This window comes from Aulostomus chinensis, chromosome 3, assembly GCF_037954235.1.
Source record: "Aulostomus chinensis isolate RoL2024-O1b breed Wild chromosome 3, RoL_Achi_v1.0, whole genome shotgun sequence".
NCBI lineage: Eukaryota > Metazoa > Chordata > Actinopteri > Syngnathiformes > Aulostomidae > Aulostomus > Aulostomus chinensis.
This window is the reverse complement of record NC_141322.1, coordinates 11,065,256-11,093,122: the sequence shown is the minus strand read 5'-3', so window position 1 is coordinate 11,093,122 and position 27,867 is coordinate 11,065,256. Positions and strand designations below refer to the sequence as shown.

At 41.3% G+C, this 27,867-nt stretch overlaps 1 protein-coding gene across 1 annotated transcript; it reads left to right on the top strand.

The window, feature by feature from the left end:
* Nucleotides 1-26: 26 nt before the first annotated feature.
* prkcdb (protein kinase C, delta b) lies at nucleotides 27-25,689 on the top strand. The gene is made up of 17 exons (XM_086198645.1): nucleotides 27-252; nucleotides 14,190-14,320; nucleotides 14,508-14,780; nucleotides 17,513-17,687; nucleotides 19,056-19,087; nucleotides 19,197-19,282; nucleotides 19,689-19,818; nucleotides 19,919-20,019; nucleotides 20,114-20,198; nucleotides 20,366-20,490; nucleotides 21,457-21,630; nucleotides 21,834-21,925; nucleotides 22,041-22,103; nucleotides 23,228-23,366; nucleotides 23,520-23,708; nucleotides 24,160-24,288; nucleotides 24,371-25,689. Exons 2-17 carry the CDS (start codon nucleotides 14,212-14,214, stop codon nucleotides 24,527-24,529), a joined length of 2,061 nt encoding a protein of 686 aa, XP_086054771.1. The 5' UTR covers nucleotides 27-252; nucleotides 14,190-14,211; the 3' UTR covers nucleotides 24,530-25,689.
* Nucleotides 25,690-27,867: the final 2,178 nt, after the last annotated feature.

Sequence of the window (27,867 nt, the reverse complement as noted above, 5' to 3'; positions counted from 1 at the left end):
CACACACGCACACTCGTGTACACCGCGCGCTGCCACAGAGCCACAGTAGTGCCAGCCAGGCAGTCACAAACACACACATACATACACACACTCACACTAACACACACTAACACACCGTCTTGGTTAACTACAGGCTGCCTTCACACACATCTTCAATCATCAGACGAAGAGTTTTAAAGTTGTCCGGGGGACAACCGGGCTCCCGACGTCAAACTCGCGATAAACACGACACTTCGCAGCTCAGCGGAAGAGGTAAGAGGCGGCTTCTCCTGGAGGCGGTCAAAGTTGTCGGTCGTCGGCGGCGGCAGGGGAAACTTCGGTGTCGGTGTGTGACAATTGGGACCACCGCGCTGGTGCTTGCGGGTTCATGTCTGGCTTTGGTTTGACGTGGCTTTTGCTGTTTAGCCTCTCACAGGCGACAGAAGCTCGACTGCTACCCGGGTAACATCAGCAGAGGCAGTAAAGCCTCCTTCCCTCTCGCTGTCCATGTTCCAGTTGTAGTTACATAAGTTTAGCCAAGCCGCGTTTTAATGTTTTTAGTTTCTGTAGAGGTGAAAAACCCACGGCAAATACCGGACACACTGCAAGTTTATGAGCTTTCTACATTCCTTTTGCTAAGAGTTGTATCCTGGCAACGGAGGGTCCGAGTGGAGCTCGCCAACTTCATTATTATGGCCATGAATGTGAAAACGATACAGAAGCCGCCTTTATTTAATTCAGACACAGTTTACTGCAACATGTCTGCTGTCCTCAAAAGTTCATTTCCTTGAGAGCAAAAGTCACCGCTTAAACCAGTGTTAAATCGTCTGAGCGAGCTGTCATAAAATACTTACTCTGTCAGTGGTGGAAGAAAACTGATGTTCCTGAAGTAGAAGTGGAAATACTCTGATAAAATATTAGTCTGGTTAAAAAATAAAAAACAAATTCTTGAGGAAAAGTAGACAAGAATTTGTTCATTGAGTTTACTTAAATATCAAGATGGAAAGTAGATCTTCTGCATGATGTTTGTGTTTTCCAGTGCTCAGATGCTTTCAGTCCTCAATCAGTTGACTTCGAAAGGTCACGACAGAATTTCTGCTCTGCTCTGATTGTATCCTCTTGTAGTTTGCCAGCTTAAAATAAAGCACTTCATTTTCTCAGGTTTTGCTGTGAATTCTGTGCAAATCTTTCTCTAGAAAGTAACTAATAGATGATGGGTTAAGATAAAACGACAATATTTCCCATGAAGTGGAGTGAAGAAGGGACCCTAAAATAGAAATACTCAAGTAGAGTAGGGACACATTGACCGTGACTGTGCTGAAGCACGGCGCTTTATTCGAAATTGTTGTTACAGTTAATATCACAAACACTCACAGTGTGCTTATTTCATGTAGGGTGCTGAGTTTTAGTTTACTGCTCTTGCTTTTAAATCCTTTCCTTGAGTTTCTGGTGGTGAGACAGTGAGCTGCCAGTATCACAGTCATTAGAAACACAATACAGATGATGAACCGCAGCCCTGAGCTCATCGTAGTCCAACTTGTACCATAGCAGGTTTGTGTTATTCAACTGAGACTAAGTCCAAGAAGCTGAAGTGTCAAAGATCCTTCCCTTGTAACACACTGGTGTAGTAACACGTGTTTTGTTTCTACAAATATGTCACTTTTCATTGTGATTTACCAAGTGAAGCTGCTGAAAGGTGACACGCGGAGGTCAGTTAGGCAAAGGGACGTGTCACTGGAAGGATCACCCCGCATTCCTGCGGCAATAAACAGCTCAGCCTCTTGAATCCACAGAAGCTGACGGGACTTGTCAGCTCCACCAGTGTATTTGACACGTGATCCTGTTTTGAAATATTCCCACCTTCCCTTGCAAAATTAAGCCACACACTTCATAACAATTCTGTTTGGGGCTCTGCGTTATCCTCCGAAGGCAGACAGTGCAGGTTTGTTAATGCGCGTAATACTATCTGCCTGCAGTCAGTTGGTGTGTCAATATTGGCTTGTGGCATCATGAGCTGATCTGAGGACAGTATGTGGACATCTGCTCAGTGAGGAGTCACCCATGCAGCGCTGATCCCTAGGTAGTACCATACACACAGACAATGTTTACAATGATATTAACTGTTTGAAGTTTTGGCTGATTTATCTCAGGGCAGGTAGAGAATTATACTGTTTGATTCAGGCAGTCACAACACAACCAATCATCCTATATTTGGATAAAAAAAATCTACATATTTTGGCTACACAATCGGAATTGCAGTATGGCTTTGTACAACTTTAAAGTCAGTGTGAAAAAAATGTGTCAACATACCTTCTCAAATTGACCGTTGTGCTGCAAATTTGTCCTGCCCGCTCATCGTCCTTTGCAGACTTAAGAAGACTTCTTTGTTCTATACAGATCCCCAGAAAAAAAAAAAACTTTATAATTTTAATATTTTTTTTGTCTTTGAAAATGATGTTTAAATGATCGCGTATCAAATCAGGGTCTGAAAATTGACATCAGTCCCTTAAAGCTGCCTTCACCAAACTTAGATTACAAATCCAAAGTGGGTCATGAATTTGACTTTATTGGGTGGAGAAATGCATAACTGTGCCATGATATGTGAATTCTTGTTCATTATTAAAATAGAGGCTGAGCATTCATTTCTTTTTCTGCAATGGTCTCGTCCAGCTCAGATGCTGTGTGAGGGGCTGTTTCACTCCCTCGCCCTCCATCCCTCTCTCTGTTCTCCTGAAAACTAGTTTGTGTTCTCTAGCTGACATAGACTGGCTTATGTGTTTCCTTCGATGTCCATGGTGTGCATTGTGCATACATCTAATCTTAAAATTTTCAGCCGAAAATATGTATGATATAAGCGTTTAAGGTGACGTTAGTAAGGAAGTCCATGTCAGGAGAGAGAGTGAGGTGATGGATGAGTCCTGTAGTGACCTGACGGCACGATCGTCTGCTAGGCCTGCCAGTTTAACCCAAGCAGCCATCTTTTCCTTACTGTAAAAATGTTTGCCTACTTCCTTAACAGCAGATATGAATACATTTTTGTGGTCGGAACATTGAGCTATACATTCATGGATTATAAAAACACATGATGAATCTTTTTACTCTGCCGGCTGGTTTGTTGCGTGCGTAATGTCTAAATGAAATAAACGTGGCTTCACCGTGACTGTGCAATCTCCTTGAGTTTTTCATGCCAAGGTAATTCGTAATGAGAAGTGTTTTCCAGAACAAGTGCATAGTCTTATTTCAATGTGAGGTCGTGAGAGTCTCCGCAAACTTGACTATTGCTGAGATGTACTTCTATGGTATTTACATTTCACGATCAAAAACGCAATATAGATGTGTGTGTGTGTGTATTCAAGTTTTTTTTTTGTTCTGTGTCAGTAGTTTGCAGAGTTACATCAATCCATGACATACTTTTTTTAAGTTTGTTTTGATGGCGTTAAGTTCTACATTAAATGATGATTTTGCCAATTGTTGATGTAGATTTTTACCATGCAGGGATACATTCGCTCTGTTGTTTGCGTTGATACAGTAACATTTAACACAAATGGTTATTACAGTAACTGAGTTGGGTGTTGATGTTATGCTCAGTTGAGTTCAGGATCGTTTAGGGTTGGGCGATCCAGTCTATTTTCACTGAGTCATTGTTTTATGAAACCAGCAACTACAATACTGTGATTCCCCCTGCTTCGCTAAGGGAGACCAGCACTTGGGCACTGATGTCAGCGACGGTTGATAAAAGTTGTCTCTCCCCCTCTCTCTCATCACATACACACACACTGCTTTGTTGTGTTTCTTAAGTTAACCAAGGCTTTGTGAACTGTGAACTGGGCAGAAATTGACACCGCACTTAATGCATGTGTAGAGAAACACACACACACACACACACACACACACACATACACACACACACAAACACACGCTCTCTCACATAAAGGGTGGCAGGATTAATTTCATGCTGGTATAGCAGGTTTGTTTCCATGCCAGAGCGCTCAGTGCAGGATGAGAGAGAATCAGAAAAGGTAATCTCCCATCTGCACTTACACTGAAGTGATTGTGTGTTTGAGAGACTTTTTTTTTTAACATATTGGAGACTGTAACCTTACAAGACTTCCTCATGGGTATCAATAACCAGTCCTAATTCGGCAAAATGTAATGCCTGAGGTAGGTTGAAGTTAGGGTTAGGGCTAAATTGGCCAGGTTTGGGTAAAAAAAAAAGGCAGTGCTCAAAATGAACACTAATAGGGGACAGGGAGATCTCAGATGTAAAAATGACACTATCAAAATCCCCCTTTTTTAAATTATTAAATCAATTAAAAAGCCAGCTTAAATGAATAAAACAAGGTCTATAAAAAAGCATGGTGGGAAAGCCAAGGTTAGAGTTCTTGGGTCAGACTGTCCTCTATAAATGTAAGTGAAGTCAAACGTAATGTCCGAACAAGGATAGCCATGTTAGCCTTTGGGGGGGTACTGCAAATTTGATATGCAAATCAGTATTTTAATTGCCACCTGTATGTTTTTGCTAACGTACCAGACACCAAAGTGTCATTTAACTCCCAGTTTCACTTGAATTATTTACCACAAGAACAATAATCTTGATCCAGCAAACAGCACTCAACTCTTAAGTGTATCAAACTTACCTAACTCCTCTCCTGCTTTGACCTGATCCCTACATCTGCGTGTTTGTGGTGTGTGTGCGTGCGTGTGTGTGTGTGTGTGTGTGTGTGTGTGTGCGTGCGTGCGTGTGCATGTATGTGCACACATGCCTGCTTGTGTATTAGAAAGGAAGGCTTTGATTCTGGCATGCTGTACTGAAATTCATTAAAGGCTGCTTTGTTCAAGGTTATTAGTGTGTGTGTGTGTGTGTGTGTGTGTGTGTGTGTGTGTGTGGTGTACAAGACAGTGTAAATGTGGCAATAATATTTGCCACTGTACCTCAGTGAAAGACTGCTGGATTGAAGAAGGGTTTTTTCAGGCATTTCCACCACTTTCTTGATTCTATAGCAAAGAAGTTTTTTTTTAAAATTTGTCTGTAAATTTGGTGTGAAAGAGAAAGCTAAACTAAGTTCAAATGTTGCCTGTCCACTCCATGTCAGTACCTCCATCAAGGAGGTTATTTTTTTGCTCCTGTGAGCCCAGTCTTATCCATGTAGGCCAATCCACTTCCAAGCTGTCAACTCTTTAGAGCACCATACAAAACACTTTTTTTCAGGCTTCAGTCATAGTTGTATTTTTATAAATGTAGATATAAACTGAACACCTTTTGGTCCGTGGGCCTGTCATGTGATGCTAAATAACCCTAAAACAGTTGCCAAGAAAAAAATCTCTATACTTATTATTGACAAATTGCCCAAATGTTGCTCATTTGGTTCAGTCTTTTTGGATTTAAAAACATGGTATTTTAAGAATAATATATGTAGAGGAGTGTGCAGTCTTAATAGAGAGTCAGTCTCAGTGCTTTCTCGTCAATGTATGTGAAGCTTTTAATTAATATTTCAGCAGCCATATTCCATCAACAGTCATATCGTAGTATGGTACAGTTAGGAACACCATCTCTCCACGAGCACTGTTTGATTTCCAGTGTTTCATTTCCTTTGAACTACAATAATGAACCATTTAGTCATACAATAGATGCTTCCAGACAAACACACATCGGTTTATAAGCTGGGCATGAGTGTGGCCTTGCTGACTTAAGAGCTCAGGTTCATTATAATCACGTGGAGTGTGTTTCCCCAGTCATAATTTACCAGGCTAACTAACGGTCCAGCCGCATGCAGTCCGCCCACTCGCATGTGTGTGTGTTGTGGGCGCGTGTGTTTTTCATCCAGCTTGCTCTCCTGGTCTCTTTGTCTCTCTGTCTCTGTTTTGTTGACTGCAGAGTCTCTTTAAGTAACAGAAATTGGTTTTGTGACATCTTTGCATCTGTTTTTTTTGTTTTTTGTCATAAGGGACTGTGCTGGCAAATGTTGATATACAGTAATTGTTAACTGGTAGTTTGTCACACAGGGATTTGGCATGGTGCTCATCCGCAGTCCAATTACATTGTTTTGACAGTGTAACGCGATAAAACAGATTTGTTTTGTTGCCTGTCTTTTAAGAAGTTATGCAGCATTCCATATTTTTTCAGTTCCAGTCTGATCCTGTAAAGCATTTTCAGATAAAATGCAGATTTTTTTTAATTTTATTTTATCACCATATTTGTTGTTGTTGTTATTGCATTGTGTTTAATGTGACATCATGAAGCTTCAGTGAACCACATAGCACTTCTTAGTAGATAGCATAACATTTATACCAATGTATTACATTACTTTATTCATTTCTATACTGCTTATCTGTTAAGGGTTGGGGCAGTGGGGGGGCTGGAGCCTATCCCAGCTGACATTGGGCGAGGGCCATGTTCATCCTGGACGGGTCGCCATCAGGAGAAATTAGGGGTTCAGAATTTTGCTGAAGGAAACGTCATCTTGGTCACCGGGGGAAGTGAGGATCAAACCAGCAACCCTTCATTTGCTAGATGGCCTCTCTACCTCTGAGCCATACCGCCCCCTACATTATTTTATTGGAAAGGAATTTATCTGAACTGTATGTGGTGATGAGTTTTATGGTTTGTTATGGCAGGTTCTTGCGTGTACAAAAGCCATAGAATGGAGTCTGGATCCATGCGGCGATCGATGCCATCGTTCCAATATCTGATCTATGAATAACAATCATTATTTTGTGTTGCGTAGCCCTATTTTTGTTTCCGTGGCAACCACTTACTGCAGTTGAGTCTGATTCAGATCTGCTGATTAGACTGCTTATTTGTTGTCCGTGTTGTTTACATCTCCATCATGCTGATATCCTCTTTTTGTTGAAACGCATAGTTTCATCTTGCAGCTTTGAGTGATGAGTTGGAGTTAGTGACCCAGTATTAGTAGTATTTGCTACGACTCTCAGTGAAGCCAAGTCAAGCCAATTTTATTTATATCGCGCCAAATCGCAACAAAAGTTATCTCATGACACTTAACAAGTAGAGCAGGTCAAGCACCACACTCCTTCAATGAATTTAAACCCAGCAATTCTCCATGAGCAAGCACATCCTGCAACAGTGGTGATGAAAACCTTCCTTTGAAGTGTTGAGCAGATCCAGGCTCAATGGGAATGGCCATCTCTTGACCACGGGGATGAAAAAGAGCTGGAGAGTGAGGCAGTTACAAAGACAGATGATGGAGAAAGACAGACATACAGAAGGAAAGAGAGGGACAGAGAAAAAGAGGGAGAGAAAGAGAAGAGACTAATGGACGGACAGGGACTTGAGCAGGTGATGCTAAGGGTGGCAGTTTGAGCCTCCTCAGGTCTGTAGCCTCCTCCAGCAGCAGCAGCAGTCACGGATCTGGGAAGTGGGGAAGCACAAGACTCTGGAGCAGAAGACGAGTTCATAACACGTATGAGTACAGGAGGACAGAGAGGAGTAGAGAGAAGCCCAGTGCACCATGGGATATCTTCTGGCAGTCTAAGCCTATAACAGCATGTCTAAGGGCCAGCCTAAGCTGACCTAACTATACGCTTTATCAAAAAGGAAGGTCTTAAAGGTAGAGAGGGTGTCTGCATCCCGGACCAAAACTGGGAGATGGTTCCACAGGAGAGTATCCTGATAGCTGAAGGCTCTGGCTCCTGTCCTTGGAGCGAAGGATTCTACTTAGATAATTGGGGACTATGAGCTCTTTCAAATAGGAAGGTGCCTGATTGTTGAGGGCTTTGCATGTTAGTGGAAGAATTTTGAATTCTGCTCTGAATTTGACAGGGAGTCAATGCAGGGAAACCAGTATAGGAGAGACATGGTCTCCTCTACCAGTTCTAGTCAATACATGGGCAGCAGTGCTTTGGACCAGCTGGAGAGTCTTTAGGGACTTATTAGTTCAGCCAGACAAGAGGGAATAGCAGCATTCCAGCCTGGAAGTGACAAAAGCATGGACTAGTTTTTCTGCATCTATTTGAGACAGGATGTGCCTGATCTTAGCGATGTTACGTTGATGAAAGAAGTCAGACCTGGAGATTTGCTTTATGTGGGAGATGAAGGACAGGTCCTGATCAAAGACAACTCGCAGGTGAGTCTGGCTACAGTGCTGAAGAGAAACCTGGTGTTGTTCTTATGTTCCTCTATTAATGCTGAGTGGTAGGCAGCTATAGTTTTATGAGAGGCTTTCCTATACGTTTTGAGGCTATCTTGCCAGATTCTATGTGACCCTTCCAGTTTGGAGGAGCGCCATATCCTCTCCAGTTTTTGAGTTTTTTGTTTAAGCTGTCAAGTTTCAGAATTGTAACAAGGTGCTTGTTTCCTTTGATTTATGATTTTCTTTTTTAGTGGGGCAATAGAGTCCAAAGTTGTTCATAAGGTGCCTGTTGTACTGTTGATAAAATGATACATTTGGGAGGGACTACGATTGACAACAGTGTCGTCTGTTACAATGGGACTTGACACTGAATTTAGCGCCAATGGAATCACTTCCTTAAATCCAGATACAGCCTGATCAGACAAACATCTGGAAACTACAATTTTCCTGAGTGGAGTGTAGTAGATAAGTACAAATTCAAAAGTGATTAATTGATGGTCAGATAAAAGCGCATTCTGTGGAAATACAACTAGATGTTCAGCTTCATTTGTAGCTGTGCCTTTCCTTCAGATACTTAAATGTACTCTTTGAGAAAGATCTATTGTATAGGTCCTGAGTCAGAAGACTGTAAACTGAGGCATTCAAAGCTACTGTAGTAAACTATAATAATTATAATATTGCAAGCATTTAGAAACATTTGTTTGACACACAAAGTTCAGCTCTGAAGTGTAGCTGAAGCTAGGCTAAATGCAGAAAAATAAACCTGTAAAATAAATAGTGGCTTCTGTTTGTGAATGTTTAAAGAAAATAAATTGTGACTTAATTATGAAACTTGCTGTCAACACATTCAAGGTATCACATGAATTAATTCCAGCTTTATATAATCATGCTCCTACTGATAATTGTCAATTGGCTGCAGAAATTAGTGTAATTATTCTCCAGGCTAAATTTGATTTTGTTTTTGTTTTTTTGAACAGAATTGGGTTGGATCTATTTTTTGACGTTGTTGAACTTTCCACCAGTATATGGAATTGCCAACCAATTAAAATCCCACTGAAGTGCTAAGAGGGAGCCACCGGTGTCTAATAATTAACTGAACTGCAGCGCCAGCCCTGGTCTCTAGCAGTGTTTTGTTGTTGTTGTTGTTGTTGTTGTTTTTTTCTGCATGATGCAGTGGGGAAAATTCTGGTATTTGCCATGGCAGTTCCATGTGTGGTGTGTGTATGGTAAGTACAACTTGGACTGGCAATGGAAACCAGTACGCTTTTACTGAATCCTGCCATGTGCCAGTTGCCTGCAGATGATGTCGTAAATGTAGCTGATAATGCTTTGGCCTCTACTGCACCCATATCCTCTTATGGATTATCAAAATATATCATTGATCTGAAGGATCCATCCATTTTCTTCCACTTATCCTGTTAAGGGGGGGGTGCTGGAGCCTGTCCCAGCGGCTTTCGGGCGAGAGGCGGGGTTCACCCTGGATGGGTCGCCAGTCCATCACAGGGCCAACACATAGAGACAGACAACCATTCACACTCACAGTCACACCTACAGTCAATTTAGAGTATCAATCAGCCTCGTCCTCTCTTGATGTCTTTGGACTGTGGGAGGAAGCTGGAGTACCAGAGAGAACCCACACAGGAACAGGGAGAACATAGAGACTCACACAGAAAGATCCCGTGCCTGAGCCAGGACTTGAACCCGGAACCTTTTTGCTGTGAGACAACAGTGCTGACCACTGCAACACTGCGCTGCCTGAGCTGAGGATATATGATTCAATTCTGTCTCCATATCGGCCTCAATCGCACAAAATAATTGTGTAATGCAAGTGATTGACAATAACAAAGTAAATTTTATAATTAGTATAGTATTGTTGGCATCGATGGGTCTGGGGAGATTTACTTAAGGTATTTCTATGTTGCTTTATTAAAGGGATAGTTCAGCCAAAAATGAAAATACAGTCATTATCTACTCATCCACATGCTGTTTGAATGCCATGCCAAAATTGTATCTTTTTAAACTTTTGATGATGTTACTATTGAGAATGAAGCTTTTAGCGTCAGCTTTGAGTTGATTGATTCATTCAACAACAACCCTCAGAGATATACACAAGCATGCCGGCTGTGATAATGGAAACAGCAAATAATCATAATGATTCTGAACCAGAGCGTCCATGGCATTATCTCAACTCAGTGTTTGAGATATAGTTGTGAAATTGATTCCTATTGTTTCAAATTTTGTTATCTCTGCCTTCAAGAACTCACTGTCCAAACTTGAGAAAGCATGTTTTTGGTAAATGCATTATTGAAACAGCACAGCATTATGTTGATGTTAAAAATAAATTGTATCAAAAGCAAATACCTCAGTATTTAAACTCGTAAAATAAAGACTTGAGTGAGCAATTTTTGTTTGTAGTGGAGAGTAATATTTGACCAGGAGTAGAGTACTTGGTCTCAAGTACTGGAGTCGTGTACTTTGTCCATCACTGTGTAACACAGTGATTCTTCTGTATGAAGGAGAATGTGGTTGTCATTCTGTGCTTATTTTCCATTGAAATGCTGTCGTACTGACGCTTGCCAACCTGCTGGACCTGCTCGATCACTGCTTACAATAACTGACATCTCAATTCCCTACATACCAAAGCTCTGACTTGTTTGTGGTGCAACAGGGACCGTGAACTTAATGATAGTCTGTCTCTAGCAGACAGTCACACGATTGTTTTAATCATGGTGTTTTTGATGCATTGTAAAAACAGAAGTGTTTTTATTTGATGAAATTCTGGTTTTCTGCTGTCCTCCTTAATTATAGGAACACCCCTTTGGAATGCTAATTTTTAGGATTATTATTATTATGATGATTCCTCAATCTTCCTTGTGTGACAGGAGACAACAATGTTTGTGACAGGTGAAGCTGCATTTATTGGCATGTTCTGGTTACTCACGTACTGCTGCTTTTCCGCATTCTTTTCCTTCATCCTTTGAAGTCGGTCTGTCTTACAGTGTTAACACATGATACCCCACTGACAGGGTGTCCAGCTTTACATGTACTGCTACTTGAGGCTATTTCAGTCCAGGAGAAAAGTTTAAGAATTAAGACAATGTGTTCAAAAACACAATCCAGCTCTTTGGAAACTGACTAAACTGTGAAAGGAAATCTTGTTCTATCACTGAGTCGGACTTCTTCTTGTGTCCAACAGCTTGCCCTCCAGATTGTTGTTATCTTTTTTTCTTTTCCTCTCCATTGCTCTTTTCCCTACCCACCCCTTCCCCAATTGCATGTGCTCATTTTTTCCACTTTCTCTGGGGAAACAAAGCTCTCTTTTTATAATGTTGCTGTGTGTGTGTTTGTGTGTGTGTGTGTGTCTGTGTGTGTGTTTGTGTGTGTGTGTGTGCACGCGTGTGACCATCCATCCATGAGTGTGTGTATGTGTGTGGAGGAAAGTGTACTGTGAAAAACTGAATTGTACATGTGTATATGTATGGGTCAGACACTGTGACTTTGACTCAATGCTGTTCTTGTAGGTGTGTGTGTTTGTGTGTGCGTGTGCATGTGTTGGCAGTATTTTTGAGAGTTCTAATAGTTTCTCAACCCCGCTGACCTCACTCAGAAACAGTCACTTGTTCAAGAGTCTTTAGATCCTTGGCAGCCTCGCCAGCTTGGTCAAAGCAGCAACAACAGAGGTGTGTGTCATTCTCAGTCCGGCAGAAGTGCACTAAATTCTCTAACCCTGACTGTGGTTTTTTAAGTCTGTTAAAATTAACACCCTTGTGCTCCGATGCAGGTTATTTTTTTACTGCACAAGGTTTTCTGTTTTTTTTTCTTGCCTTAATTCTCGGTAAGCAAGCACTCGTAACCTGGCTATATGCTTGAGCCTTACTTTAAAAATTACTTTCTTCTAAATTCGTAACTAGTGCTACATAATTTGATTAAAAAAAGGCATACTGCATTTATTGTGTGTTTATGTTGATTTCCATGTTTTAAACAAATGGTCTGCTGGCTTGGTTGCTAAAACGTGTATTTGTATTTGTCACTCAAGCACAAGCACTGAAACGGACATAAAATATATGGATACAAACATTTGTTTAGTATTGTTTATATATACTGTATGTATGTATATATATATATATATATGTGTGTGTTTGTGTGTGTATATATATGTATGTGTGTGTGTGTATATATGTGTATATATATGTATGTATATATATATGTGTATATGTGTATGTATATATATATATATGTGTATGTATATATATATATATATATATATATATATGTGTGTGTATATGTATATGTATATTTATGTATGTATGTATGTAGACACAGTACATGCTGGATATCACAACCAGTTCAAGCACATGACAAAGCTTCTCTTCGCCTGAGTGATTTGGCAGAAACATGGAACTTTCGTCCATTCATGCCCAAGTTTCATATTCATAGTCAGTGTGACATGTAGCTTTGCCTTCAAGAGATTACTGCCCAGAAATGTCACTTCATAGAGCAGCTAAACATCAATGTGCAGTTAAAATGTGATGAAGTTTCCCCTCAAATCACAGGCCTGCCAGGTCCCTGACATAACTATTAAGCCAAGATTATGTTAATGAAGCAAGAGACTAAAGCTGTAAGAGATCAAGTTGAGGAACTTCAACGTTCACAAAAAGTTCTGTGTAGAAATTCAGGAGGAATTCTGTGGGACATTATTGCTGCTTTGGGGATAAGACTGTAGGGTTAATTTGCCCTCTGTGTCCTGCTAGTCCGGAAAACAGCATTAGTGTGATCCTTGGGTTTGAAACATCTTCAAAACATTAAAGCATCAAGTAGTTTCTTAAAAGAACAGTACCTTATTATAACCTGAGAGTTAATTTAATGCAAAAAAACCCAACAGCCCCGTGTTATTACAAGCCTCCAGAAAGGGAGATGCCACGAGTGTCAGCTACATAGCTGGGTATTATTGAACAGAGTTACAGTGTCTTGTAGCTGAAAAGGAGCGGACACAGGGCGGTTTGAGAGTTCATGTGAGGGAATAGTTTGCATTCAAGTTAGAGTGAGGGTTGTGGGGAACAGGCCTGGAAATTTCAGTGAATGTCCTCACATGAATCAAAGTAAGATAATCAGATTGAGATATTTGTATCTCTTGAGGAAAGTATTTATACACTCTGTGACTTCATGTCACTGTGACAGAACTATTCTGACTCTGTTGTTTGAACCCCATGAGAATTACTTCAAGAGGAAGAAGACAAAACAAAAGCTAGGTTGCCTGTGAAGCAATTCAGCTTGAATGAAGCAAGGTGTGGGTAATTTGGAAACTTTGGTTTTCTGTTTCGCATTTCACTTCTCACTTGAAATGAAATGTAGAATTTCCTTTTCCATTTGATAGGAATCTATAGTTGGAGGAATTCACAGAATATGTTAATTCACACAATTTAGCACAGTAAAAACATGAACAGAAGGTGAATCATTTTAACATTTCTGTCAAATCGATGCTTAACCAGAAGCACTAGACTGAGAAGTCTACCAATAGAAGAATAATACTAAAACATAACAACATTAGGTCTTACGTACTTTCAAATTAAAATGCATTCACAGCATTCTGAGTTGAATATTAGGCACACACTTTTGTCCTATCAGGGGATGCACCAACAGGATTAAAATCTATGGGGGTGTCCAAGTAGCACTGCCCCATGGGCACATGACACATCTGCAGTCACGGACTCTTGTTTCGTGTCATAATTCTTGCCTTTACGTGTCTTTCTGCAAGTTCCATTGTGAGGACAAAGTACCTGGATCTCATCTTAAAAAAAATGAGCTCAAAAGCTTATAGGTTACTACCAAATGAATGTGAAAATGGTTCTGGTCTCTTTATTTCTTCAACATCTTTTTTCTCCCTTGCCAATGTGATCTAACAGATGCTCTGTTTCTCTCATCCTGCCATCATGTGCACTTACTGGCAGGTTGTTTCCAAAGTTGTGTCGTCTTTACTTCTAGTTCCTCTGTTGTCCTGTCTGAGGTCACTCTGCCAAGAACTCTCTTCCTTCTCGTTTTAGGTGGAAGACTTGTGTAATCCAAACACACGATGAGCAAGTGTCTACCAAGTCTAACTGCCCATCTATGTCATTGTTCTAGGCGGTTTAGCTGAGTGGTTGCCATGGCACCCTTCCTGCGTATCGCTTTCAATGCTTATGATGTGGGTGCTCTGCCTCCTCTCTCTGACCCACCCATCTGTGCTATCAAGATGAAGGAGTCTGTCAACACAGGTATGTGTGGCAGGTGCACAAAATGACACACATTACACAGGCCACATGTCCAGAGTTTCCCTGTTTTAATAGCCAGCGGCTGTTGGGCTCAAAAGTCACGACAAAACACACTCTACCAACTCGTAGAACAAGCCAGTGCAAGAAATAAACATTGTATTCCCTAAGCTGAGTCCAGTCTTTCTCACAGAGCGAGGCAAGACCCTGGTCCAGAGGAAGCCCACAATATACCCAGCCTGGAAGTCCACTTTTGATGCCCACATCTATGAGGGGCGTGTCCTCGAAGTGGTTCTTATGCAGAGTGGAGAGGAACCCTTGGCCAAAGCCACGGTTGGTGTTTCTGTATTGGCTGAACGGTGCAAGAAATCCAAGACCAGTGGTCGGGCCGAGTTCTGGGTGGACCTGCATCCTTCTGGGAAGGTTCAGATGGCAGTGCAGTACTTCCTGGAGGATGGTGATGCAGGTAGGATGGTTGCAATTGAAATACCATTTAAATTCAAACTTTATTGACAGTGATCTGGCCTGTCAGAACATTTAGATACAAATATTTTATGTTTGATGTCATTTTTTTTCTCCCAGTTGAGTTCACTCAGTTTACATCTGTGAGGAGATTATAAGTGAAAGACAACAAATAACCATCTATCCATTTTCTATTCAGCTTATTCGTTGGGGGGGGGGGGGGGGGGCTGGAGCTTATCCCAGCTGACATTGGGCGAGAGGCGGGGTTCACCCTGGACAGGTCCCCAGTCCTTCGCAGGGCCACCAGGAGCAATTAGAGGCTCAGTATCTTGCTCAGAGATACATGGTCGCCGGGGGAAGTGAGAATCGAACCAGCAACCCTTCGGTTGCTGGACGGCCACTCTAACTCTGAGCCATGGCACCCCCTCACAACAACCAATAACTTTCCTGGGAAATTATCAGAACTGCTGACGGTCCTGAGAAATATGACCACATTCTCTAATAGGAGGACTCAATCACATCCAAGGCTCTTACTAAAAAGCAATGTTCCCTAACCGAGAATTGAACCTGGACCACAGTGGTGATAGCACCAAAATCCTAACCACTAGACCATCAGGGATAGGGATTGGTTCCCAGCTTCGTATATCATTCACCTAGCTGTTTTTAAACCCCTCCCCCCGACACACACACATAAAGTACACTCTCTCCTTCCTTTCCCCTCCCTTGTCCCAAGTAGGCTTGAAACTAACTTCCTCCAGTGTTGATATTGCTATCTTCTGTACTTGCAAGAAGAACCCTTGATTTTGAAAGTTGATATCCTGGCATTTGCTCCCTACTGTAATGCAGGATACGGTGTTCGGTTTTGTTGGCTGTGAAAGAGTCCCCATTTTTGGAGAAGCTGCCTTCCCTTCCTTATTACTGCTGTCAATGATTACTGCAGTGTCTGCACACTGGGGCCATACCTCACGTTAAGCTTATCAGATGACTTCAGGTGTGTCCAAGTAGCTGACTCAAGGTCAGGAAGGAAATTGGCAGTGTAACATGTCAGACACTGACCATTACGGAGATATTTCATGTCACTTAATCATTTTTCTTGATGCAATATAACCAAGGCAATGGTCTGAACTTTAATTTCTGAAGGGTTTTCGATCCTTTTGTAATGGAAAGTTATTTTTTGTATTAAAAGCTATCTTAACTTATTGGATAGCTGAGCAAATGATCATCCAGTGATGGCCAGATTACAAAATTCTATTCAGTATTTCTTTCATAATGTTCTTCAAATACTTTTTTATTTTATTGTTTTAACCCTGATTTTTGTAACCCATTTTTTCAAACACCTGGTGCCAATTTGCCACAAATCCGGGGCGCTACATGTCCCTTACAGGTACTACCTGTCTCTGTCAACCGGGGGAGAACCCAGAACTGGACTCAAGTGTCCTCCTGTACATGGCTGCTTATTATCATGAGACAGGGAGTACTTTCAACTGTAGGATGTAGCATATGGAAGGATCATTTTATTCCCACCGATTCTTCTCCCCTCCCATCAGACGCCCCAATTGACCAGAGGAGGTGCTATAGTGACCAGGATTGTTGCATGGTTTTGTGAGGGTATAGCAAACCTGGGGAGATGGGTAGAACATGCAAGCTCCGCACAGAAAGGCCCTTTTGCTGACCCCAACAAAGGTGTGGGCACCGTTGACATTGAGGAGAGGACACGCCAAACAGCACCCACAGTGTCCTCTGCGGGAATCAAACCAGGACCCTCTAGCTGTGAGGAGACAGCGGCTGTGTTCAGGTCTTAGCTCACAATTCTGGACAGGGAAGTGAAATTACTCGAGTCCCTGCCTTTTGCCAAATTGGGTGAGATGTTTGGAGACTGTTTCTTCATGGGAGCAGCACAATAAATGGTTGGGGGGGTTGCAGTTGCTTTCGTCCTGAAAGAGCTCCATACTATATCAGCTCCCTCCTACACACTCCACAGGTTTCCTGAAAAGCAACCCGGGGTATTTTAGGCATTAGTGAACAGCCTTAAATGTTGCCTGCCACATAAGTCTTTCTTTCTCCCACCACCCCTCCCCCCTCCCCCCCTCCTCCCCTCATTACCACTTTCTTGGCTTGGCTCACTGCAGCGCTGTCCGAACACAAACATCTGTCCATAGCATGGCGGGGAAGAAAATAATTAATCTCCCTCCTTCATGTCTTTCCTCTTCTGTCTATCAACTGTCTATTTGAGGCAATTCATTTCTTTGAATTGCCCCCCCCCATCCCCCAATCACCCACCTACCCTCCCTATCTTTTTGTTGTCTTCCAGAGTTTCTTCCTGCTTTGTTTACCTCTCTCACGCCTCTTTTGCTGTCTTCCCTGGGTGACTTGTGACCCCACCCAGCTCACTTGCGTCAGCCAAAGCTGCTTATCCAGTAGTGTTTTTCTGTGTTTTTACCCTCCTTTTAGCAGCAGAGCCTGGGGCCTCCCTCTCTGTCTGACTAAAAGAACTCTGAATACTATCACTGATGGCTGATTCAGGAGTACCAATAAAACTCGTGGCAAGACTGTAACAAATCATTTGTAAACAAATATTAAAAAAACTTCCAGTTCATTCCTCTCTAAAAAACATGAATGAAACATTCATGCTATTATGAGACTATAATACTGCTTAGTCTGACACATGCATTTGTGTTGTGCCTTCTCTTTTAAGGTTTTAGCCAAAATACAGTCATTTCCTATGTTTTCCCTCAGGGGCAATCAAGCCATCCATCAAGGTGTCCCTTTCTCCTGAGGATGGAGTCACAACTCTCAACAGGAGGAGAGGAGCATTCAAGCAGCCCAAGGTTCACACCATCAAGAACCACGAGTTTACCGCCACGTTTTTTGGCCAGCCAACCTTCTGCTCTGTGTGCAGGGAGTTCCTCTGGTGAGACGTCCAACCTTTGTTTAGTTGGTTAGCACCACTGTATGTTATTTGTGTCAAAATAAGACAAAAATAAGAGTGGTCTGAAAGAAAAAGTCCATCTCTCTGCGAATGCTTCTCAAAAAGGCACTTGGTAGCAGTTTTAGTGTTCCAAGATAGAACAGTGGTCTGCCGGGGGTGGGCATGGGTGGGGTAGTAATGGTGGAAACAACCACAGGTTTGCTGTTATGTAGGGAAATCCCACCCGGTTATCATGCTGTGTTGAAGTAAGTCCACAGCACAAATTCGTCCCCTATTTTCTCAACTACAACATAATCTCTCCCTTCAGAGGCAGACAGGATGAGGTCAGGTGTTTCCCTCAGCTTGTGCACATAAACACTTTTTCTATTCTGTCTCTGAACATATTTATGCAATGTTGTCTTTTTGATCTAAGATACGAAAGTTACCAGAGATGTTCTAAAGCGATGGTTGTCCTAGCATTTGTTTTGGTTACAAAGCATAAAGGTGACATTGCCCAACATTCTTCCAACTGTGTGGGAAAACAGTTTGTATTTCTTTTTAACCTTGAAAACATAGCAATAGAGATTCCCCTCATAGTTTGATGTAGTGTTAACGCCTCAGAGAGGGGACACACACCAGTAATGGAGAGGTTCCTATCAAGATGAATTTCTAACCTTGAAGACTTCCTTCCTTCAAGCTTATCTGTTAAATAAATTTCGATGTTGTACATCTTTTTATCCAAATTGAAAGTAAAAATTAATTCAACAGTCAAATAGTCAAAAATGTACACTGGTGTTTTGTTTACAAATCACTAAAGATGGAACAAGAAGTTCATACTTGAATTCAGATAAGTCGCCTGAGCATTGTTTGCATATGTGCACCATAAGACAAAATGATGGTTCCTTCATTATAGGTCTTAGCAGGTGGTGCCATAATTAGCTGTCATGACACCAAAAGTTTGATCAGGTTATTGAGCCACTGGTCATATACTCCACTCCAACACAAAAGCCACTTTTTGAGAGCGCTTTTCAATTGCATTTTCATACATAGAAGTAATTTTCCCCAAGAGCATCTGTGAACATACCCTCCCATTGTACAGATGACAAACTCATGTGTTTTTGTTTTGTTTTTGTTTGTTTCAGTGCCCGGTTTACTTATTTTACATTGGAGATAGTCTGTCGCTGTTGTATAGTTTTAATTTTTGACTGATGGAGAAAAGGTAATTTTATGCTGTTAATTACCTGTGTGCAAGCGACAGTGAATCACTGAGTACATTACTGAAACGTCAGTAGTCTTGGCTCTAGCACAGGAAGAAAGGTTTATGTGTCCCATATTGCAAACGTTTGATTCCATTTAATTTCTCCCTCACAGGGGGCTGAACAAGCAAGGTTACAAGTGCAGACGTGAGTGTGTCATTTCCAACTATCTATTTGTTTTTCAATAATATTTCATCCTTTTCCAAGAGTCCTAGCATCACATTTAACACAATATTTGGTTGTGTATTCCCCCAAGAATGCAATGCGGCAATCCACAAGAAATGCATTGAAAAAATCATTGGCAAGTGCACTGGAACTGCAGCCAACAGCCGTGACACTGTGGTGAGAAAAGTTGATGTCCTCCAACTAGAATTCAAAACAAGCGGTCATATGTGACTCTGAGCTGCTGTTTTACTGTGATTTATTTTATTACCTGTCTCAGCTTTGAGTCAGTAATGACAGTTTTGTCCTCCTTGATTTTGAGACAGAATCTTTAATATGAAGTTGTCCATTAATCATATAATAATTTGGTTGACTGAAGACAATGAATTAGTTTTTCTTGACTCAAGACTCATTTTTTTAGCACAGCCAACTGTAGGAAACAGCGCATCAATATTCAGTGGCTGTAGTTCAACAGTGATTTTTCCCTTAACTCTTTACCTGCAGCACAAGCTTTTGAAGCAAATGGTATCTGTGGTGTCACATGACCATTTTGTTGGTTTCTCTGTTTTTGTGTATGTTTGTTTAGTTCCAGAAAGAGCGCTTCAAGATTGATATGCCACATCGCTTCAAGTTTTATAACTACAAGAGCCCTACCTTCTGTGACCACTGTGGCAGCCTACTGTGGGGTCTCTACAGACAGGGCCTTAAATGTGAAGGTGACACCAGGTTTTCTTTTTTTGTGTAACTGTCTCATCATATAATATCTGCCCATCCCCTGTGACACCTCACTAATGCATCTGTCACACCTCTGACCAGACTGTGGCATGAATGTACATAGTTACTGTCAGACCAAAGTCGCCAACCTGTGTGGAATCAATCAGAAGCTCCTGGCTGAAGCTCTGTCTCAAGTCACCCAGGTTTGCACAGCGGAAAACTGCAACCACTGTTGTGTGATAACTGAATGATTGATTATGGATGTTTATTTGTTTAAAAAAAATGCTCCCTCCTCAGAAATCCATGAAGAAGGCCGATAATTCTAGTTTAGGAGATATTGGGATCTACCAAGACCTCCAAAGTGCAGCAGCAGACCCCAGTGGTAAGATGCTGTCATAGCAGGACATGCTGATGAGCTGTTTTCTGTAGAGGTCCAATAGGTGTGGTAATGTTCAGCTTTGTCATCTCTTGAATGCACTTCTGTACATCTTTGTTTTTGGGTATGTGTAAATGTATTTACTATGTACTGTATGTCCACATCATTGGCAGGTGGCGATGCCAAGGTCCAACAGGGCTCCAGCCCAGCCCCAGTAGCACCCACAGTTCCCCGGGTACGCCTCAGCATGAACCACCTGGTGTTCCACAAGGTGCTGGGTAAAGGCAGCTTTGGCAAGGTAGGTCCCCATCCTTAAACACCTTCCTCTATCAAACAGGAAATGCATATGAACTTTGCATACCACATTTAGACACAGGAAAGGTAGAAGAGATGCTTTATCTGCATGTGTTCATTACTATTAGAATTGACATTTATAAAAAGAAGATGTTTGAAAATATGAAATGATAGAAGTTCACAGCGAAGGGCAGACACACACATTCAAGAGGCAGAATTCTATCAGTGTGTTTTTATTTATAAAGACTTCTGATGTAGCTAATCCATTCTTAATACCCTAGCCTAGACACAGGAGCCAAAACTCACACACCTTGTTTTATATATAATAAACTTTTGTTGGAGATGCAATCTTTCAGTCCATCAGTTACTGCCTGATTATCGGGGCAAAACAGTAACATTTATGGCAAGTGAAACAACAATAACATTTATTGGAAGTTAAACAACAGTGAGTGTGAATTTTCTCTGTCCATCACAGTCGCTAATTAAAGTAGCCTTGAAAAGTCTCTCTAGAGCAGTACTTGCCACAACTTATTGTAGAGCACCTGCTTTCATAGACAGGAAGGAATGAGTGAAAGTTTCATTAACTTCACTAACTGAGGGACAAATTAGTTATTTATCTATGTTGTTTTGTTTTTCGTTCTTTTCCTTCTACAGCATTGTTAGGTGTTTCGAAAGGATATCTAAATTTAGCATTATTATTATTATTATTGTTAATAGTAGTAGTAGTGGTTGTATGTATGTATAACTGTATATACAGGGCAACATTTGACAAACAGCTGAACATAGCATTTGCATTATGTCAGGCATCAAAATCACTAGGTCGCAGTGCATTTTAGTAAAACCTAACATCCAGCATCCTCACAGAGATATGCTGATTCCTAGTGAACAAAATACTGCTGTTTGTTTTGATTATGCTATGATTTTAATAACTTAAAGCTGTTCTACTGACTGAGTGTCTCTGATTCCTCAGGTGCTGCTGGCTGAGCTAAAGGGACAAGGCCAGTATTTTGCTGTGAAGGTTCTTAAAAAGGATGTGGTCCTGATGGATGACGATGTGGAGTGTACCATGGTGGAGAAAAGAGTCCTGTCCCTGGCCTGGGAGAACCCATTCCTCACACACCTCTACTCCACCTTCCAGTCTAAAGTAAGCACATGCGTGTAAAATGACAGTCAGCTCAAGTAACTTGATTTGTGGAATTTAAAACTGATAATTATCCTAACCATTAAAGCAGCAGTTGATCTCTCCTAGCCCGTATTATCTGCAATCATTCTCTCTGTCACGCAGTTATCTGTGTTTCATTCCATTGTCTGCAACAGTGAGTTGATAATGATGTTTTCTTTGCACAGGAGCACCTCTTCTTTGTGATGGAGTACCTGAATGGAGGCGACTTGATGTTCCACATTCAAGACAAAGGCCGCTTCGATCTCAACAGAGCCGTGTGAGTAAACCAGGAGACCATGTTCAGATTTAGATTTCCCAGTCATGCAGCAGTTGCCGTGCTCCACAATTGAGTATCTGTGTTGAAGGGCTGTTTTCCTCATTCCAATCTTCAGATTCTATGCTGCTGAGATAATTGTGGGTCTGCAGTTCCTTCACTCAAAAGGAATCATCTACAGGTAAGAGATAGATAAATATTAAACATAATGAATATTCAACCTGTTATTGCTACAGAGCAGACAGGAACATGCTCTCTTTTTGGAAGTTTGACTTCAGTATTTCAATCTGGTCATCCCAACTGTCCCGTCAAGCTTTGGAGCAAACCACAGCTGTTTAATAATGCGTATTATTTTATCATTGTTATTCGATACTCTCTGACACCTTGATGCAGCAAAGTCAAAATTTTCTGCTTTCTCCTGCGCAAGTAGAAATCTTGAGTCCAACTACTCCACTGTTGTGTGAAGCTGTCAACTCTGCTTTGGTTTGGTTCAGTCACATCCAGCATCCTGTCAGCATTTTTTATTTTCACTGCCACTGTCATTAAATGGGTCTAAGACACAGTTTACAATGTAGACATACGAGTTTACCCAGGAGCTATTAGCCTGGATGTGAGTCAGTCTACAGCGGTATGTTCAAACGATGGCCAGTAATTTGAAAAACAGTGAAAATCAGAAATACAAAAAGGAAGTGACAGAAAAATATGCATTCATCCTCCCACACACCTCTAAGAGGATTCTGCTGCCATGATTCCCAACTGCGCTGCTCTTCTATTATATGCAATTCCACAACTGAATCCTTCAGATGTCTAGAAAATATTTCACAAAGTAAAACAAAAATGGCCAGATCACCCCTGTGACCCATTTCTGGGCCAGAATTTAATAGGTTCTTCCTTGACCCATGCTCCACCCCTCGTCCACCTCCTCTCCTTCCCTCCCACCTAGTTTAAGGAAAAGCAGCCTGGTAGATTTTGCATAATCCTGATGATTTACACACACACACACACACACACACACACACACACACACACACACACACACACACACACACACACACACTATGGTGAGACGGAGAAAATACACTGAAAACGTGAGCAGAAGTAATGAAACTGCTGTCAACCAAGACTTTTATTATTCTAATCTCAGAAGAATCTTGTTTCAACTGTTTAAAAGTTTAACAGTTATTGATATATTTCATGGTGGACTTTTTAAGATTCATATGCAAGAGCCCTTGCTACAGTTAAACTAAACACACATTTCTACATCTGTGTTTTTGTGTATGTGTGTGTCTGTGTGTCTTTCCACAGAGATCTGAAGTTGGACAACGTGATGTTAGACAGGGACGGACACATCAAGATAGCAGACTTTGGCATGTGTAAAGAGAACGTGTTCGGAGAGGTCAGAGCCACCACATTTTGTGGGACACCAGACTATATCGCTCCAGAGGTGAGTTTCAATGTCTTGCATGGTTGCACATTTCATGTTTTTGTGTTATGGGCTTACACTCAAACAGTCACACTCGGTCTCTCTGCTGTAGCACTAGTGAACAACATTTGTGTGCTCACTCCTGATGTGTCTTATTTCGATAACTTCTCTCAGATCCTGCTGGGACAGAAGTACACCTTCTCAGTGGACTGGTGGTCTTTCGGTGTGCTAGTGTACGAGATGCTAATTGGTCAATCACCTTTCCAAGGGGATGATGAGGATGAGCTGTTTGAGTCCATCAGGTCAGACACCGCTCACTACCCTCGGTGGATAACCAAGGAGGCCAAGAACCTGCTGGAACTGGTAACCAACAGTGTACACATATTGTCAAAACTGGTCCCATATGGGCCAAATGCCTAATAATGGTAGAAGTAGAGTTTTATAATTAGTGACCCCTCTTCTAAAATGTACATTGCCATGAAAACGATTAATAAACAGTAAGGCCATAGTTTGAATTAACACCGAAATGTGTATTATGTACTGGCAAATAATCTTTTTTTTCCCAGACCAATGTGATCATAAGTAGCCCAAATAGGTGGAAACTGGCCCAATCAGACAACACCAGAACGTGTGGATTTGAAAAAGGGCCATTAAATGGGATGCTCATTAAAACGTTTTTTTAAAAGTGCATCATCAATAGCTAGTGAATTTTGGGATGACACCAGTGACGTCCTGGGCACCTCTGACACCACCTCTGATGCAAAGCCAACATAATTTGTTTTAATGAAGACATTTGTCTTCTTTCCCTCCATAGTTGTTTGAGCGAGACCCCTGTCGCAGGTTGGGTGTGGTGGGAGACATCCGCGCACACCCATTCTTCAAAACTATCAACTGGGCGGCTCTGGAGAAGAGAGAAGTGGATCCACCTTTCAAGCCCAAAGTGGTAAGAATCTATGATTCTCTTAAAGGAAAGACAATTTTGCAAACATAATTTTCGCTGCTAACTGAGCTCATTCTACCCACAGAAATCCCCAAGTGACTGCAGCAACTTTGACAGAGAGTTCCTGAGCGAGAAGCCACGCCTCTCCCACGCCGACAAAAACCTCATCGACTCCATGGATCAGGCAGCCTTTGCTGGCTTTTCCTTCATCAACCCAAAACTGGAACCTCTGATAAGCAAATGAAGAGCCACCATTGCTGCACTGGGACCGAGGTCATAGTCCTCCATTCTGAAACAAACTCTGTTCCATTTCCTTCATGAGGTCTGAGCTTAACTGGGTGACTTCATTCTTCTATCAGGATGAGATAAAATGATTGTAGGATAGATATGTGAGGTTTTAAAAACACTGATTCCATCTCAGCTGTCAAACTGTATAAAAGAGTAATATGCCCAAGGAAATTAAGGGAGGTACTGGTGTTGCCATAGACAGTACTGAGGAGGTATTGTCTCATTTTTATTTTTTTGTAATTTTTTTGTCCATTTTTTCCTTGCAATCACTCCTTGAATCAGTACTAATCATCAAAATGTACTGTATCTTAAAATTTAGATTCTCAAATGCAAGCATATGAAAAAAAAGAGAGAGAGAGAGAGAGAGAGAGAGAGAGAGGGGTATGTCTGTGTCTGTGCCCAGCATCTCAAGTGCAAGTCAAGGGAGTTCTGTTCAAGAAGTTGTCACTCCCTCTGTGTGCTTTGCCTACTGTTTTTACACCCCATCTGTTAGTATTACCATGTCCATATTAGTCTGAGGGTGTGTACTGGTGTTTTTAGATGCAAATGGTGTTACTGTGCTCATTAACATTGTCTGATGGTGAATGACTCCTCAGCTAATAGTACATTGTATTGCACGCCCTACCTCACCCGTCTCTGACTGCACTGTCTTCACAAACTAGAGATGCTTAGAACAAGCCCCAGACTCTAAACACACTAATAGCTCCAAAGAATCCCGACTTCTCTCACTGATCTTGTGTGTTGTGATCCATTGGTTTCAAACTCAGGCTAAACACTAAACTGAATCAGGGCCACCAGCTGCTCGTGATGTGAAATCAATGTTTGCACACCAGTTACTTGACACTCATTCGATGAAATGAAAGACATGGAATGGTACTCTATCTGTAAATTTGTCAGGGTTTAAGGTTGCGCTCTCTGTTGCAAGAGAGTATTTGACTGTCTGCATAGAGGCTTTGAGAAGTATGAATGTAGAAACTGTATCATGAAGATAATAGTGCTGTACATGGAAATCAATATGTACATTGTCATGTGCTCTCCGTTGGTTATAGGTGTACTTTTTTACTCTCCTATTCTTTTACATCTGATCATAAATAAATACATTCCTGTTCACCAGTTTCTGACAGTTTCCATTAAACTTGCATTTATTTGTTTTTTTAACGTCTCCTGCAAAGACAAAACTCCTACTGTGGAGACTGCTGTAAATATTGCATCCCTGTATATTTTATGATGCTGTTATATTACACTTTTATGTGCCATAGCTTCTGCAGCAACTCGCCACATTTTTGAAACATTAACTTACAAAAAAGAGATGTTGAACACAGCGTGTAAAGACTTTTTTTTTCTCCAGCATTAGGTTCATTGGGTGATGTGACCAGATAGGAATTATATGGTAATACACAATTGCATGACATTTTAGATGATAAAAAAATAAATTTAAAAATGTTGAAGATAAACAATAGGTCTTCAGTTTAAAAGGTAACTATAATATAGCTTTCAGCTTTCTTTCTTTTTTTTATTTTTGCAGATGTTGAATTCATCAGAGGAGGTTTTCTAAAAATTGAAAATGAATCTCTTATATTTCCTCCCTACATATAGAACAAAATAAAGTTGAATAATTAAAAAAAAAATTAAGGACATCTATACAAATAAGTTTTGAATTTAAGATAATGGCTGCCACATTAAAGCTTTCAGCAGTACGTTTTTAGATGATGAATTCATATTTTGGGGGGGCTCCATTACAGAAGTTCTGTTAAAATCCTCCTAGTTACCAACAGTTTATGCGAGACCTTCCTGATTCTACTGCCACCCAGCGGTCAGGTGCTATAACTTCCTCTCGCAGCTTAGTAAATGACAAGCGAGGAGACATTCTTGCAGTGTATATGGTCTCATGACCCGTCCTCGCCCTCGCTCGTCAACAATAAATCACCGCCTGCTGCAGGGTCTGGACAGTGAACGGAAAAGCGACCAGCGCTGTGAATCAACATTAACAAGTTGATGACAAATGTGCTTCTGTGCAAAGAAACCTGAACAGAATGCCGCATTAAAGTTGACCCACACAACTGGCAGGCTAAATAATATGATCCAAAATGAGCACAATCTTGTTTTTTTCAATTGCATCTTCCTTTATTAAAGCAAATATCTGTGTGTTATTGCGCGGACGCTGCACAGAAGAGAACATAAACACTTTCATAAAATGACTAAATGATATTGGGAGTAAACGCCTGCCCCCCCTCCTTTTTTATTTATTCGCTGCTCTCCGATTGTTTAGGCTGTTCGTGCAACATCTGATCGCTTTTCAATAGCTCACATTTAACACACTGCCCCCCCCCCCCCCCCTCAACGACTGCGAGACGCGGATATATTTTTCTTTTGTTGTAACAGGCATCCAAAGGGTTGGTCTATTGTGGAGGATTATGTGAGGCAGTATGGTCCAAGTGACCGGCAAAAACCTGTCTCAGTGAACGGATTAGGCTCGTGTGCTGCAAGAAAGAAACCCTTTCCCAAACCAGACTGTGTCATAAAGAAAAAGAAATTTCCACTGCAGAATAAACGGACTTTTCCATTGACATTGTCAGCGCATATTTCCAGCTGTTTTTTTTCTCCCCGTAAAATCGGACTTGGGATCTTTTTGTGCAGCAGAAGTGAATTACCAGCAGTGTCATAAAGACATTTGAATTCGCAAGATAGGATGTTAATGTAATTTAAAAATATAAGCGCCAAAAATATAGCGCATTCAGCCTTTTAAATGCATTGCCTTGCTGTTTTATTTAGTTAACAAATAGTGTAGATAATGGAAATTACGCAACGCGAGACAATCTTCAATGACAGAATCAATATAGTAAAATGTTATGGAACGAATAGCTTTATCGTGGATGAAAATACTGAAGTTATCGAAAGTGGGTCGATTATATGGGTAATTAATTACAGCTCGAGCCTTAAGTAAGTGTTGAATCCGCCGGGGATTCCTTCAACCACCGTTCAGGGGAAACCTCCCTGTTTGTGATACTTGATCACGACAGAAAAACACCCTGCCTTCTCTTTTTTCTTTGGAGAGTGTTCCACATTCTCCTGGTGATTGTGGCAGTGAGATATTTTATTGTGAGTGTGAAGATGGAAGTCAGAGTGATGTAGCCGGGCTCAGAGGCATATAGGCGGCAGAACATGCGCAGTGGCCGCTTGTGCCATATTGGAATGAGGTCGTGAACGAGAAGTGCGTCAAGCTAACGAGACGCTGCGTTAGCAACACCGGAAATATCGCGAGTTTACCCTCAACACTTGAAGTTCTCACACTGT